Source organism: Triticum aestivum, chromosome 7B, assembly GCF_018294505.1.
Source record: "Triticum aestivum cultivar Chinese Spring chromosome 7B, IWGSC CS RefSeq v2.1, whole genome shotgun sequence".
In the NCBI taxonomy this organism is placed as follows: domain Eukaryota; kingdom Viridiplantae; phylum Streptophyta; class Magnoliopsida; order Poales; family Poaceae; genus Triticum; species Triticum aestivum.
In genome coordinates this window covers 94,079,132-94,094,916 of record NC_057813.1, presented here as the reverse complement: position 1 = coordinate 94,094,916, position 15,785 = coordinate 94,079,132, and the positions used below count along the sequence as shown (strand labels likewise).

The following is a 15,785-nucleotide window of genomic DNA, read 5'->3' as shown; positions in this document are numbered from 1 at the left end:
CTCTGTCAGGACTTCGAAGCAGAAACTGGGTGGGTTGAGACAGGTCTCGATCCCATAAACTACCCTGTCAAAGACGATGTTGTGATGAACGTGTTGCGGCTGGAGTCTCATTTGGACAGTGTTGTGGATTACCTCGCTCGATTGAAGGCCGCGATGACGCGGGTTAACGATGAACTCTGGCCTCAGGCGGAACTTTCACAGGACCTCGAGTCTCTGATGGCTCGACTGAATCAGATCCCCGGTCGAGTGCAGGAATGGAAGAAGTCATCCGCTCAGTGTGGTGCTGATGTCGCTCTGTCACTGGTCCGAGTGCACTGCAAGGACGTCAGAGAAGACAAGCTGGCGGCCCTCAAGGTTGGCAACACAAAGAAGCTCGACTTCCAGTCCTTCATGGACACCTTCCTTGACGCTACCATGCGCATCATAGACAGCATCGACCTCGACAGCTTCGTCGAGCCAGCGAGTCCTCCTCCTGCCGAGTGAACAAACATTTTGCCCCACCCTTTATTTACCTCGGGATGCCAAGTGGTTATGTAACCATTAAACTCTATCGGGCTTGATGCCCGAGCACTTCTGCCCATTGTGGTTCTGAACTTTTGAGGGATTTATCCGAACTTTGCTTTCCTTGTATATCTTGGCTCTCGCTCGTGTTGCTTCGTCGTTCTTGCGGATTGGGACGGAGCGCACATTGTACTTGTGGCATAGCTCAGACGTGTTCAATCGACACCTTGCCGTCCCTGCGGATAGGGATGGAACGCACGTTGTACTTGTGGCGTAGCTCAGAGGTGTTCAATCGGCACCTCCTCGTCCTTGCGGATAGGGATGGAATGCACGTTGTACTTGTGGCATAGCTCAGAGGTGTTCAATCGACACCTCGTCGTCCCTGCGGATTGGGATGGAATGCATGTTGTACTTGTGGCATAGATCAGAGGTGTTCTTTTAACTTAGGCGATTATGGGGGCGCAGCTAAGTCCCCGAGTGGGGGGATTGTTCTCCACTCGGAGGTGTTTTTAACTTAGGCGATTACGGGGTCGCAGCTAAGCCCCCGAGTGGGAGGATTTCTCTTCACTCAGAGTGTTTTTTAACTTAGGCGATTACAGGGTCGCAGCTAAGCCCCCGAGTGGGAGGATTGCTCTCCACTCGGAGTGTTTTTTTAACTTAGGCGATTACGGGGTCGCAGCTAAGCCCCCGAGTGGGAGGATTGCTGTCCACTCGGAGTGTTTTTCAACTTAGGCGATTACAGGGTCGCAGCTAAGCCCCAGAGTGGGAGGATTGCTCTCCATTCAGAGTGTTTTTTAACTTAGGCGATTACGGGGTCGCAGCTAAGCCCCCGAGTGGGAGGATTGCTCGCCACTCGGAGCGTTTTTTAACTTAGGCGATTACGGGGTCGCAGCTAAGCCCCCGAGTAGGAGGATTGCTCTCCACTCAAAGTGTTTTTTAAACTTAGGCAATTGGATTCGCAGCTAAGCCCCCGAGTGGGAGGATTTCTCTCCCCTCGGAGTGTTTTTTAACCTAGGCGATTATGGGGTCGCAGCTAAGCCCCCGAGTGGGAGGATTGCTCTCCACTCAGAATGTTTTTAAACTTAGGCGATTACGGGGTCGCAGCTAAGCCCCCGAGTGGGAGGATTGCTCTCCACTCGGAATGTTTTTAAACTTAGGCGAATCGGATTCGCAGCTAAGCCTCTGAGTGGGAGGATTGCTCTCCACTCGAGTGTTTTTAACTTAGGCGAATCGGATTCGCGGCTAAGCCACCCACTGGGGGATTTTAGACATAGATGCTTATGGGAAACTGATCATTATGATACTGAAAAATCTTGTCTTTGGAAAGCAAACTGAAATACTTTTATTACAACTCGTCAGGTCGAGTGATCTATGTGTAGAAGCGACGGAGCAGCTCTGCATTCCACGCCCGTGGCTCGTCTATCTGCTTGGCTACGTTGTAGATGTGGTAGGCTCCATTGTGAAGCACCTTGGTGATGACGAAGGGGCCTTCCCAGGCCGGAGCAAGCTTGTGAGGTCGTTTCTGATCCACTCGGAGAACCAGGTCTCCTTCTTGGAATGCTCGTCCTCTGATGTTTCGGGCATGGAGTCGACGCAGATCTTGCTGGTAGATGGTCGACCAGATCAAAGCCATCTCGCACTCTTCTTCCAGGAGATCAATGGCGTCTTCTTGTGCTTACTCTGCTTTAGCTTCTGTGAATAGTTCTACTCGGGGGGCATTGTGCAGTAAATCACTCGGGAGTACAGCCTCTGCATCATACACCAAGAAGAAAGGAGTCCGGCTAGTCGACCGATTCAGCGTTGTTCTTAGCCCCCATAATACGGAAGGCAACTCGGCTACCCAGGCTCCAGCAGCCTGCTTGAGGTCACGCATTAGGAGGGGTTTTAATCCTTGGAGAATCAAACCATTCGCCCTTTCTGCCTGTCCATTTGACTGAGGGTGTGCGACCGATGCATAATTGACTCGAGTGCCTTGGGTTGCACAGAATGCATTAAACTTGTCAGAATCAAAGTTGGAGCCATTATATGTGATAATGCTGTGAGGAACTCCATATCTGAATATCAACTCCTTGATGAAATTGACAGCGGTGCTTGCACTGAGGTTCTTGATGGGTTTAGCTTCGATCCACTTGGTGAACTTGTCGACTGCTACTAGCACATGGGTAAAACCACTCGCACCGGTCTTGAAGGGGCCGACCATATCCAACCCCCAGACTGCAAATGGCCAAATGAGAGGAATAGTCTTCAAGGCAGACGCTGGCTTGTGGGACATATTGGAGTAGAACTGGTAGCCCGCACACTTGTCGACTATATCCTTTGCCATTTCGTTTGCTCAAGGCCAATAAAATCCTGCTTGGTATGCTTTGGCCATGATGGTCCGAGAAGACGCATGGTGGCCATAGGTCCCCGAGTGGATATCATTTAAGATCATTCAACCTTCTTCAGGGGTGATGCAACGCTGAGCCACTCCTGTGACACTTTCTCTGTAGAGCTGCCCCTTCATCACTGTAAAGGCTTTCGATCGATGGACCATCTGACGGGCTTCATCCTTGTCTTCCGGGAGCTCCTTCCTGAGAATGTACGCAACGTACGACACTGTCCAGTCGGGCGTGATCACTAAGGCTTCCACGATTAAGTCAACCACAACTGGAATCTCAATCTCAGTCGGGTGGTTGAACTTATCGGCTGCAGGGGCTCTTCCTTGAAGGGATCCTCTTGTATTGACGGGGTATGGAGATGTTCCAAGAATACATTACTAGGGATAGGCTTCTGAGTGGAACCTATTTTCGCCAGATCATCAGCCACTTGATTCTTGAGTCGGGGTATGTGGTGGAGCTCTAACCCCTCAAACTTCTTCTCCAACTTTCTCACTGCGTTGCAGTAACCAGTCATTGCAGAGCTCCTGACATCCCATTCCTTCATCACTTGATTGACCACTAAATCTGAGTTGTCGTAGACCATCAAGCGCCGGACGCCGAGTGAGATGGCCATACGCAACCTATTGGGGATATAACTATTTGTGTAAGACGCCCAGGAGGGGCTGGGTTACGCAAAGAAGACTCACCAGAGAGAAGCCCAAGACCAAAGTATGAAGATGGCGGTTCATAGAAAGCTTAAGGCCCGCAGGCGACTTAAGGCCCGTTGTAGTAAACCGCTGTAATAATATTACTTGTATCATAAGGTAGACTTAACTAGTCACCGAGCCAGACATTGTTTATAAGCCGGCCGGGACTCTGTAAGCCGCAGGGCGTCGACCCATGTATATAAGGGGACGACCCGCTGGCGGCTGAGGGCAAGAAACAACTCATCGAGAGCCAGGCATAGCGTATCTCGCTCCCTGGTCATCAAAACATCAATACCAACCCAACTAGACGTAGGCCTTACCTTCACCGTAAGGGGCCGAACTAGTATAAAACCTCTCGTGTCCTTTGTCCCGATTAACCCCCTCAAGCTTCCTAGTTGCGATGGCTCCACAACTAAGTCCTTTCACGAGGACATCTGACGTGACAATTCCACGATAGTTGGCGCCCAACATGGGGCCAGCACACGGTGGATTTGAGTTCTTGAAGGGCAACATCGAAGGGCTCAAGGGATACGTAGTGGGCCGGATGACCAAAAGTCGTCGCCGCAAGATCTACATCGACGACGAAGGTTGGGGCCCCGACGCCGGCTCAATTGAGTATGGGTACCGGGTCCCCTTCGGAGGGATCCACGTCTTCATCGGCCGGATCGGTGAGCCAGGGCCTGAGCCGGACAACTGCACCAACCTCGTCGAGATGGCTCAGCGTGTGAAACCCGCCCGAGTCCAAACCTGCATGAAGCATGTCTTTGTGGGCTGCATCCACGGAGAAGAACTTTCTGAAGGTCCGAAAGATGGTGGTGAGACGTCCGTCCACTCTGACGGTGACTCATCCGCCGGTTACAGATTCTTTGTATCAAGTTCAAGACGGTGCGCTCGGAGGCTGTTCCGATGGCCTTAGTATTCCGGACCCCTGTGAGTCGCCAAATTGGGCAGGAGTCTTTATGGCCGGGACTCAACCCGGACAAAACTCAACAGCCGTGGCTGCAATTACTTCCGGGTTAGGAGCGGTCGGGGCAGGAGGCCATGTGCGCCCGCTGGCTCAAGTATTGATAGACCTCATGGACAAGCGTACGGCCCTGTTAACCGCCATGGTTATCCCTGCGAACAAAGATGAGCATGACATGGAGGTAGCACGGGTACGTGAGGAGATAGCTCAGGCCAAGGAGGCCTTAGCAGCTGAGGACACTAGACTAGCTACGGAGCAGGCGGCTCTCGACGCCCGGGCACAGCGGTTGCGGTTAGAGGCTTACCAGCTCACGATGAGTTTAAACGCGTCCAATGAGGTAATGAGGAGGAGACACCAGAAGACCCAATCCCGGTTGCCTCTGAACTACGACCCTAGGGTTCTTTTTGCTACACCCGGAGCCGGCCCAAGTAACCCGCCCGATGCTAATCCTTTTATGACATCCGGAGCGGGAGGACCGGCCCAGCATCGAGAGATGCCACCTCCTCATATGAGCATGGCGCCGCCGCGTTACGTGCCGATACCGGAGGGTCATTTTCCCAACCCCATGGAGAATTTAATCGCAGCGTCAGCACGCCTGGCGGCTCTTCCAGTGGACGGTGATGATCCAATAGCGGTGGAGACCCGGAGGATCAGGGAACTTGTCCAGACGGCCTTGGCTCAGCAGGAGACCTATTCTTACAGCCGGGATAGGATTCACTCAACCCCTCCACCTTGGTTAGCACCGCCTCGTCAGAACCGGAGCCCGAGTTACAGCAGGCACATGGAGTCCGAAGCTTTATCAAGTAACGCCCAACGCCGTAACCAGCTTGGTGGCTATAACACGGTGCAAGACCGAGTACATCAGGAGGACGAGCGGGCAGCTCAACTGGCGGCTCAACAGGCGGCTTAGCTGGCGGCTCATCAGGATATCCCAGAGTATCCAACAACTTCTATTGAGATGGGAGTAGCTACTAGAACCGATGGAGTTCCTTATTTGATACCGGCTTTGCGCAACGTGCGCCTGCCTAAGGACTTCAAGGGACCTCTAAAGGTGCCGAATTACACGGCCGACTTACAACCCGGAGCGTGGATTGAGAGTTATGAGATGGCCATGGAGCTGTTGGAGGTCAGTGACGCGGCAATGGCTAAATACTTCACCATGATGTTAGATGGAACGGCCCGGTCTTGGCTAAAAGGTTTACCACCTAATTCCATTGGTTCGTGGGGGGAGTTAAAGGCCCGTTTCATCCAGAACTTCAAGGATACCTGTAAGCAATATATGTCGATCATGGACTTGACGAGTTGTAAGCAAGGAGAGGGTGAATCCACCACCCATTGAGTACGCCGAGTCAAGGAGATAATTCACTCATCTGATAAGATGGATACCGGCTCTGCAGTCCTCATGTTGGAGAAGAATTGCTACTTTGAACCACTGAGGCAGAAATTGGGCCGCCTTAAGCGTGACTGCACCGATATGGAAACGCTGATGGCGGCTTTAGTCAAATATGCCGATTCTGATAATACCAAGGACCCTGCGTCTGACGATGAGAAGACAGGGAAGGGTAAAAGGAACGGTAATGGAAAGAGTCAACAGCACAACCCGGGGAATCAAAACGGCAATAAGCGTAAGGCGGGCGGCAGCCCGGAGCTTGTGGCTAACGCGAGTACACAGGTTAACAATCAGAGACGTAAGGGTAAGTGGCCTTGAACCGGCGGGTCAGGTCCATCTCTTGAGCAGCTACTCAACGAGCCCTGTCCGAAACACGGCACCCGGAAGCACCCCTCTACGCACCTGTGGAAAGATTGTGCGATCATGAAGGCGTTTAAAAACTCCAATATCTTTGATGGTGGTCATGGACCTGGTGGCGGTTCAGGGGCCGGCGGCTTTCATGGCCCGGGCGGCGGTTCAAATTCCGATTTTCAGGGACAGCCGGGTGGAAATAATCTGCAGCAATTGGGTCAGGGAGGACAGCAGCAGCAGTCGGGTTACCAGAGCCAAACAAAACAGTTGAGCGGTGGGCAATACCATGTGTTTACCACCAGCTTATGCAAACGTGACCAGAAGGTTCATAAGAGGGCTATAAATTCGGTTGAACCGGCAGTTCCTCGTTATTTGAGATGGTCAGAGCAACCTATCATTTGGAGCAGAGAGGATCACCCTCCACTACTGGAAACTGGGAATTTGCCATGAGCCAGCTCTTTGCCATCTGCCAGCTGATGGCAAAGAACATCTTTGCCATCTGCTTATAAAAAACAGATGGCAAAGAACTGACAGACGGCAAATAACATGGTTGCCATCAGCCAATTCTTTGCCATCTGCTAGTGGATGGCAAATAATCTTTGCCATCTGCCAGTAGATGGCAAAGAGGTTGGCAAATCCTGTAGCCGTCAAGTGTGTAACAGCGTACTAGCCCCACCTCTTTGCCATCTGCTAGCAGACGGCAAAGAGATGGGTTATTTTTTCTAGATAAAAAAAACTGTGGGGTTATTTTTGTTCTCATTGGTTGAAATGTTTGCGTCATGGATTGATGACATGGCAACCCTAGGGTCCCACATCCATACGTATTCAATAGACACACCCCTTCCCTCAAAAAAATGACACACCCCCGCAGCTAGCACACACATCTTATCCATTCTCCACCCCGACTCACGCACAGCAACCCTAGCGAGCGGCGACTGGAGGCGCGGGCGACGCGGCGGGGCCCAAGGCGGCGGGAGGCGGGCGCCGCGACTCATGGCTGTTCGCTCGCTCGCGCCGCTGGGCGCGACGCGGCGGGCCCAAGGCGGCGGGAGGCGGGCGCCGCGGCCCGCGGCGACTGGAGCTGCGCGGCACGGCAGTGGCCCGCGGCGGAGGGGAGCAGGCTCCCGGCTGTTGGCTCGCGCTGCTGCGGCTGCTGAAGCATCCATGGAGTCGCCAACCCCCAAGTCGCCGTACGAGTGAGTTCCTGAGCCCCAGCGTCACGCCTGAACCTCATGCCCCAACCTATGCTGTGTGAAATAGCCTTTTACCTGTGCTGTTTTTACCTGAAACTTGTAGGTTTGAGCCAACGAATGAACTAGCCCTAGCGCACATCCCAACCCTTGCTAGGGTAAGTTCTTGTCAGGCCATGGTTCTTGTAGATAAAGCGTCCAAGCCCTACTTTATTTCGTTAGTGTAGGCAGTAGGCAGTAGGCTACTTTTTTGTTAAACGAAAAATTCAAAATCTTACATCTGGGTGAAGTCCTTTTCTATTTTCTTATAGCTACAATTATCAGAGTTTGAATTGATTCAGATTATGTTTGTCTTATTAAACAGAAGGAATCATGCATCCGGGAAGGATGTATCATTCTGGTGCTTCAAAGCGAAGGAATAAACAAAAACTAGATATTTGGTTTCTTATTTACTACAGATAGGCTGCGATCCTTGGATGACAAGAGTTTATTGGCTGCTTGTGTTAATCTTGAAGATGCACTTAAGAGTGGAGAACATAAAGATATGAGTTAATTACACTATTGGTACATAAACTTGCACTCCATGAACAAATTCATAAATAAACTTGAAAATGATACAAACCGACCATATAACTTGCGTTTCAGATACATTTCAGTACATTTCCGTTAACTTTCTGTTCAACACGACACGTCAGTTGGCCTACGCTCCAACCTACGTGTGGGTCCTAGATGTCAGTTGCAAGGAAAGAAATAAAATCAAAATAAAACCCAGGGCGTTGCCCGGCACGACCCATGTACTAGCCACTGCAGCCAAAACCTATATTTAGACATTTGATAATAATAATTGATTTGTGGCCAAAATACATGTTGCACAGGGGGTTCGAACAAGGTTTTTCCTATTTTGTTATTTTTGGCTTCATTCAAAAATTATTTTAGGCATAATACTTGATTTGAAACCAAAATACATGCCGCAGAAGGGGTTTGAAACAATTTTTTTCATCAATTTCGGTATTCTTTTCCTGGAGGGACCGAAAACCTGGGTTTATGGAAAATCTGGATTGTTTTGGTACTTCTATTTTAAATTTTCGAACAAAATTGGAATTAAAATTTTTAGTGTAAAAATATAATTTATTTGATCACATACCTGACAAACTGTGGCGTCCATTCTAGCGATTTGCTCGGCATGTTTTTATCAGAAGGGTGCTATTCGAGACATTGCTAACACACCTCGTCTATTTTTTCAAAAAAGAGTTATTCAATGATACAAAAGAGTACATTTTTCGCATACGAGGTATTATGGTTCGCGCCTTATCACTTGAACAAAAGCTGTTATGAGAAACATGCGCATATGAGCTTCTGACATTAATAAGAAATAGCAGGTTGTAATGGCTAGTGCCTGACGTGTGTGACAAAGCATCTTGACTTCGAATCCTAAAAAGTTATCACTTACATTTTTTGAACCATGTGAAGAAGCGCTCCTGAATCTATCCTAATGCTGTTATTGCATACAGAATTTTGTTAACCATTCATGTGACGATTGCATCTGTCGAAAGGAGCTTTTCTAAACTGAAGTTTGTTGAAATCCTACTTGCGTTCGACTATGACACAAGAAAGACTGAATGTATTGGCAACAATAGCACTTGAAAATGATGTCTTGGAGAAGATTAATTATGAAGATTTGATCGAGGATTTCATATCAAGAAATACTAGAAGAACGCTGCTTTTTGGTAGAAAATGAGGTTAGTTTATAAGTGTATTCCTTTAGTACCATCTTTACTATTTTACCATTAGTATTTGCTATATTTCCTAAACATCTACGGCCCATTGTCAGCTATACAACTTTTGAATTCTGTGAAGTTCAGTTCAGATTTGATAGCTATGTCAAAACTCAATATTGTATAAAATGTTTTTTGTATGAGTGATATCAGCTTTCTGAGTCAGATAATTTTTTCGTAAGTGCTTAACTTGATGACTTTGTAAACTTGCAAGACAGAAATTTCATTCTGTAAGGAAGTGAAAGACCTCATTTTCTTATTGTTCTACCTCTCTGACTGAAACAGGAACTTTCGCACAAAGAAAACACACACAGGGCAGGAACATGAGTACTCTCGCCCTTCCATGTTTCTGGTCGATCGAACTCTTCGGTGACCAGAAAATGAGAAAAGGGCAGGTCGTCGATGTACAGACCACAGGCGCTCGGACGCACGGCCGGCATCATGGTCGTCATAGCTCATAACCCATGAGGGGGTGACGAAGCAAGAAAGGAAGGTTAGTTGACTCTCCTCTAATTCATTTTGTTGCTGTTGAGAAACTCTCCTCTCCGATTCTGATTGTCTTAGTTAGTCCTTGGAAATCTCCCAACATTAGATTAATTTATGCATTAGAAACTACAAAGAGTACAATAGTAGAAATTATAGTCATAGAAACTGATGTGGGTTGCAGAACTGCCAGGCGACGAGCCCAACGGCCTTGTACTTCGCCCAGACAAGCACCATTGGGTCGACGTTGCAGCCAGCGGCTGCGGCCATGCATTTGGAAATTGCAGGAGTTTTTTCTTGAAAAGAAAATATAAAATTTACACCTCTTGCACCACTGATAAAGATGTGCCTTGCTGTAATAAGATGATGGGCTCATGACTTATCTTTCTTGGACAAAACAAGGAATCTAGCCATAACTATGTACATATCTGGATACTCATCTTTTTTTTCTCAAGCTATCATGTCAAGTGTAGAGGAAATGATGATATACAGAATAAGGAGAAAGACATGCTGACAGTACATCCGGTTCCAATTTTCATCATACTATGTGCTAATATATGCTCTCAATGATAATATGCCACCTTGCGCTATCTACACACGTAACATGTTCTTCTTTTGTATAATTATACACTATAAAATTATTGTATGCTTACCTTTGGTGGAATTTCAGAGTTGAAAGGACATGAAGTTTCCACGCGAGGGGAGTTAATTTTGGTTGTCCTTTGTTTCATAAAAAATGTTGGTGTCATTTAGAACTATGTTTATTTGGTGTAACCGGAATTAATCACTGGTTAAACATATAGAAGGAGTCTCTCTATTGGAAGGGGAAAACATAATATTAGACACCATTTATTTTTTTGCTCGCTGATGCATGCAATGTATCATTTGGCCTTGATTTAATGTACTGCACTTTTCTTCATTGTTCTCTGTTCTTTAATAAGTCAAACTCATATAGAACCTGATATTTCTTAGTGATGTCTTCAGATCCCATGAATGTCATTTTGCACCGAAGGTTTGTAACCATTGAGGAATGTTTTCTTGCTCTGATGTATCAAGTTGCCATGGGGGTGATCTAGAGGTGAAAGCTAGCAAGCCATCTCCTGATATTTTCCTTACTAGCAAGCTTAATGCGGAGCACTTATATTTCAGTACTTGTTTGTTTAATTGTGTTATTTATCTGCAGGTCTCTTCCTTGTCCAAAGTATGTCGTACCTAATCAAGACATGTTCATTTAATTTACCCGTCATGTAAATGACACAACATGATTCACTTGTGTATAGTGTAAACATATATTTATTTATGGCAAGCAGGTGTTCAAATTATAGTTGTGAAACGTGTATAGTGTAAGGATATAATTATTAAGGGAAGTGACGTCACAGTGGTCGTGCCTGGTCTTCTCCGAGTCTATGCTTGTGGTTTGTGTTCTTTAGATCTGTTCATGCCCTGATATTGCTATCTGATTTCATTGGAAGGTGAAAATGAATTGATATAAGAAAAAATAAAATTAAATGGGGCAATATAGTCACTTTGCCATCTGCCAGCAGATGGCAAAGAGCTTTGCCATTAGCTGGCAGATGGCAAAGAGGCCACCTGTCATCTACATGTAAAATTTGGGCTGGCCTATTTGGGGTCTTTGCCATCTGCCGGCAGATGGCAAAGCTCTTTGCCATGTGCTAGCAGATGGCAAAGCATGCAGCCTTTACCATCTGTTGGCAGACGGCAAAGAGCCTGCAGCCTTTGCCATCTGCTGGCAGACGGCAAAGTATGCCGTTAGCCTTCTAACGGGGCTAACCCCGTTAAGAGGCTTTGCCATCTGCTAGCTGATGGCAAAGCCACAGGCTCTTTGCCATCAGCTAGTAGATGGCAAAGAAGCCTTTACCGGCAGGGTTTCAGACAAACTGTTTGCCTGGCAGATGGCAAAGCCTTTGCCATCCGCTGACCATGCCTTTGCCATCTGGCATGGCAGATGGCAAAGTGCCAAATTCCAGTAGTGCTCCACGCACCGATAATCTGGGTCAGTTAGCCTTGGTGGTAGCACCCCAGGTTGGTGGATATAAATTTACTAAGGTACTCATGGACGGAGGTAGCAGCATCAACATACTCTATTACGAGACTTTCCAGCGTATGGGGTTGACTGAGAAGAATATGAGGACATCCAACACTGTGTTCCATGGGGTGGTTCCAGGCAAGTCGGCTTACCCAGTTGGTAAGATTGAGTTGGAGGTGGCCTTTGGAGATGAGTATGATTCCAGGGCTGAGAAGTTGACGTTTGAGGTTGTCAAAATCAGTGTCGGGGGTTGGGTACGACATATTCCAAAGGATGGCTTATCATGGTGGGAGCGAGTAGAACGTCGCCGGTGCCAGGAAACGGGATTAGGCGAAGGCATGCACGCCGGCGAATCTTACCCAGCTTCGGGGCTCTCCGGGGAGATAACACCCCTACTGCTGCTCTGCGGGGTCTCCGCATAATCACTAAGGCGTAGTGACTACAAGGTTGCTCCTAGAGCTGTATTCTGGAGGTAGAAGGAGGCAAGGCTAGCTCTCTTTTTCCTATATGATCTGGTCTAAGGCTAATGGATGCCCTTTGCATGGGTGCCCCGGGGGGTTTATATAGGCCTACCCCTCGGGGGTACAATGGTAATCCAGCTGGGCACGGGTCCCAGCCGTCTGTCTCACAGGCCGCCTTCTTCTCCGCCGACTGCTGGGGCCCGCCAACTCGCGGGCCCCGCCGGCGAGTCCGGCACTGTAGCCGTGCTTCTGATGATGCAGGCTTGGTCATTGGGTCGTGGCAACAGTGTGGCCGTCTATCGGGCGATCACTGTCGTTACTCCCCATCTTGTCTGGTTAATGGCGCGTGGGACCCGTAGGAGAGGCTGGCCGAATCTGGGGAGCCGACTCCCACGGGGCCGCCTTCGGGGCGTATCCGCCGTCTTCTATGTTCTCACTGTCCGGCGGGTCCGCCGTCTCTGAGCCGTACAGGTAGGCCATCATGGCCATAGTGCGCCGCTCACTGTGGCTGAGGTCAGGGCTGGCATGGCAACAGTGCCGGGCCACGCCGGAGATCTCCGGCGGTACGGCACACTGTAGCCATGCTGGCCCCTCGCAAGCAGGAGGTGACGGCCACGCCGTGGTCGTACCCTCCTCGCCTATCGAAACGAGTGTAGAGTCGTGGGCCAACTCTCCATAGCCGGCTCCCCCGGAAGTCGCCGGCCATGGGTCGGCTCATCTGGGAGTCGTCATCCGAGACTCGGCTCATCTGGGAGTCGTCATCTGAGACTCGGCTCATCTTGGAGTCGCCATCTGAGACTCGGCTCATTTGGGAGTCGCCATCTGAGACTCGGCTCGTCTGGGAGTCGCCATCTGAGACTCGGTTCATCTGGGAATCGTCATCTGAGACTCGGCTTTGAGGGGCGCGTCCTTCCCCGATGTCTTGAAAGGTTCTGGGGCTCGGGTTAGCCTACCCGTGGCCCATTACTCCGACAGTAGTCCCCGAAGCTGGTGAGGCTCCGAGAGTGACTCATCGGGGGGCCTCAACAGTTTCACTCTTCTGATGGTGGATTTCGGGCTTCGCCTGCCATCTTTCTCTGGGCCGACTATTCGGAGTCGGATTCGTAGAGGGTCGTCCCGCTCTGTGGAGAGCTCGAAAGTTGTGGCGGGAGACCAGGCGGCGTGCCTGATAAGCTTCCCTGCTGCCGCCCGCCGCGGCCCTATCGTGTGGCGCCACGCGGCAGGGACAGTCTGCCGGCCCACGCGTGCGACGGGACGGGCTGTCAGGCGGGGCCCGCCACTACCGCGCCTCGGCACGCGAACGGATCCGCTGCGGCCGTGCGAACGGTTGGGTTACCCACGTCGTTACTGCATGCAGTAACTTCGTGGGTTAAATCATGGGGCGGCGTGGGGCTCCGAGCGCAGTTAATCCCCGCTCGCCCCCTCGGCTTCTCAGCCTCGGAGGCTATAAGTAGGGGGGTGGAGCGGCACAGCACGCGCGCCCCACCTCCCCCGACCCCCGTTTCCTCTTGCCTCTTCTCTCTTTCTTCTTGCCGCCGGCGAGCAGAGCCACACCGCACCAGCCAGCAATGAGCTCTTCCTCCGCCGCCGCGGCTCCGGCCGTGCATTCCGGCGCGTGGGACGGCTCGGTGGTCGATGACGACCTCATTGACTTCCTCCGCAAGACGCGCCGTCTCCCCGGCGCCGGAGGAGGGCGAGCGGGCCATCTTCCGCTCGCACCTCATGCGCGGTCTGGGGCTGCCGGTGAGCGGCTTCTTCGGCTCGTTCTTGGAGTTTCACGGCCTCCAGCCGCACCACCTCACCCCGAATACGGTGGTGCTGCTGTCCGCCTTCGCCACTCTATGCGAAGGTTTCCTCGGTGTTCTCCCCACCATCGAGCTGTGGGGAGAATTCTTCTCTTCTAAGCTCGGCACGCACGTCGCTGGCGCGCCGGCTTAGTGTGGTGCCTACATCGCGATGCGGCGCTCGACGGCCGACAACCCCTTCCCTTCCATCTCGCTGATCAAGTCGGTGAAGATGTGGCAGCGCTCATACTTCTACGTGAAGAACCTCACCTCCGACGGCGACTGGGTTAATCTGCCGCCTTACGAAGCTGGCCCCCCAGCTGGGAGGCTCCCCAGCTGGTCTCATCGAGTCAAGACGCTGACTCCCGCCGAAGCCGCCGCCGTAGCGCGACTCCGAGTCTTGACGCAGTCGGAGGGCCTCGTCGGGGCCGACTTGCTGGCCGCCTTCGTGGCGCGCCGAGTTCTCCCGCTCCAAGGCCGGCCTCACCTGATCTGTCAGATGAGCGGCCTCCGAGACCCAAGTCGGATGAGCACCAAGGAGATGCCCCGCGCGGAGGTGGCAAACATGGTGAACCATATCGCGAACTGCGAGTTCGGGGAGGACTGGCAGTTCGGCAAGGAGCCGTACTCGCGCGACAACCCCCCACCAGTCGTAAGTCGCATCTCCTTATTGCTTTGTCTTCTTTGCGGCTGAATCCGGTTTCTGATTCTCATTGGTTTCTTCTGAGCTAGAACCCCCTCATGCAGCCTGCAGCCGGCGCCACGAGACAGCCCTGCGAGTTCGTCCCCGATCGTGTGGAGAGCGACATCGACGACCCCGACTTGGGGGCGGCGGCGATGGAAGCCGACGCCGAAGGCGGAGGAGGAGGAGCAGGAAGCGGCCTCAGGCTCTCGGCCACTTTCGCCAACTGGCCCGAGGACGACGCCGAAGGGGAAGTCGCCCCGCGCCATCAGCTAAGGGTCGGCCCCTCGGGCGCAGGCTCCTCCGCCCGCCTGGCTGGCCAAGGCGGCGCGAAGAGGCGTCACGCCGGGCCGAGTGCGCCCGGCGGCAAGTTGAAGAAGTTCAAGGGGGCGGCCGCCGCGACCAAACGGGAGGAGGTGGCCACGAAGGCCAACCGCTTCCGTAGGGAAGTGAGAAGGCCGCCGCTAGTCTCTACTTAAGTTTTTACGCTTTTTTATTTTCCTTTGGTGAATCTTGTCCAAGTCTTCTTTTATACTCCTCCCATTCTTCTTTAGGCCCCCCCCTTTCCCTTGAGAGAGTCGTCGTCCCCTCCGTCATGGGGTCGGCAGAGACGTCCGCCAATACTCGGCGGGTCGACCCCGCCGCCGACCTCCGGGAGGCGACGGAGCGAAACGCGCGGGAGAAGCGCGATGAGGAGGAGGCCGACCGTCTGGAGAAGGCGGAGGCCGAGAAGGCGGCCGCCTTCGCCCAGAAGAAGCTGGAGGATGTTGAAGCCGCCCTTGCGGCGAGACGGCGAGCCAAGGAGGCCGCGCGTCGCCGATCGGCGATGCTCGTCCCCCCACTGTCCTCTGCACCGCCGCCTCTAGAGTTCACGGGGCAGACTGGAGAGGCCGGCACCGAGAACCCTGTCGTGGAGAAGGAGAGCGGCGAGGCCTCCATGTCGGACACGCTAGTGCCGCCGCCTCCGCCTCCACCGCCGTCTGGGAGAGCCCACGGCAAACAGCCGGCAGGCCCGCCGGTGCCGCCAACTGAGGATGATGCGAGGCTGCTTCTTCAGGTTGCCTCGCCAGCGCGCCGCCGCCTGGAGAAGGCG

The 15,785-nt window shown here is 51.8% G+C and overlaps 1 protein-coding gene across 7 annotated transcripts; it reads left to right on the top strand.

Moving 5' to 3' along the window:
- The first annotated feature begins 7,129 nt into the window (after positions 1 to 7,129).
- Positions 7,130 to 11,102, top strand: LOC123159849 (uncharacterized). 7 transcript variants are annotated; one of them, XR_006479888.1, is made up of 6 exons: positions 7,130 to 7,466; positions 7,825 to 8,024; positions 8,972 to 9,199; positions 9,521 to 9,728; positions 10,703 to 10,796; positions 10,902 to 11,102. XR_006479888.1 is itself a non-coding variant. In XM_044577662.1 (3 exons), the coding sequence occupies exons 1-3, from the start codon at positions 7,264 to 7,266 to the stop codon at positions 7,891 to 7,893; spliced, it is 324 nt and encodes a 107-aa protein (XP_044433597.1). In that variant the 5' UTR covers positions 7,130 to 7,263; the 3' UTR covers positions 7,894 to 8,965. The 7 variants fall into 7 exon arrangements, 1 of the variants encoding a protein (XP_044433597.1); XR_006479889.1 differs by lacking the exon at positions 7,825 to 8,024 and adding an exon at positions 7,567 to 7,618; XR_006479887.1 differs by lacking the exon at positions 7,825 to 8,024.
- The last annotated feature ends 4,683 nt before the right edge of the window (positions 11,103 to 15,785 follow it).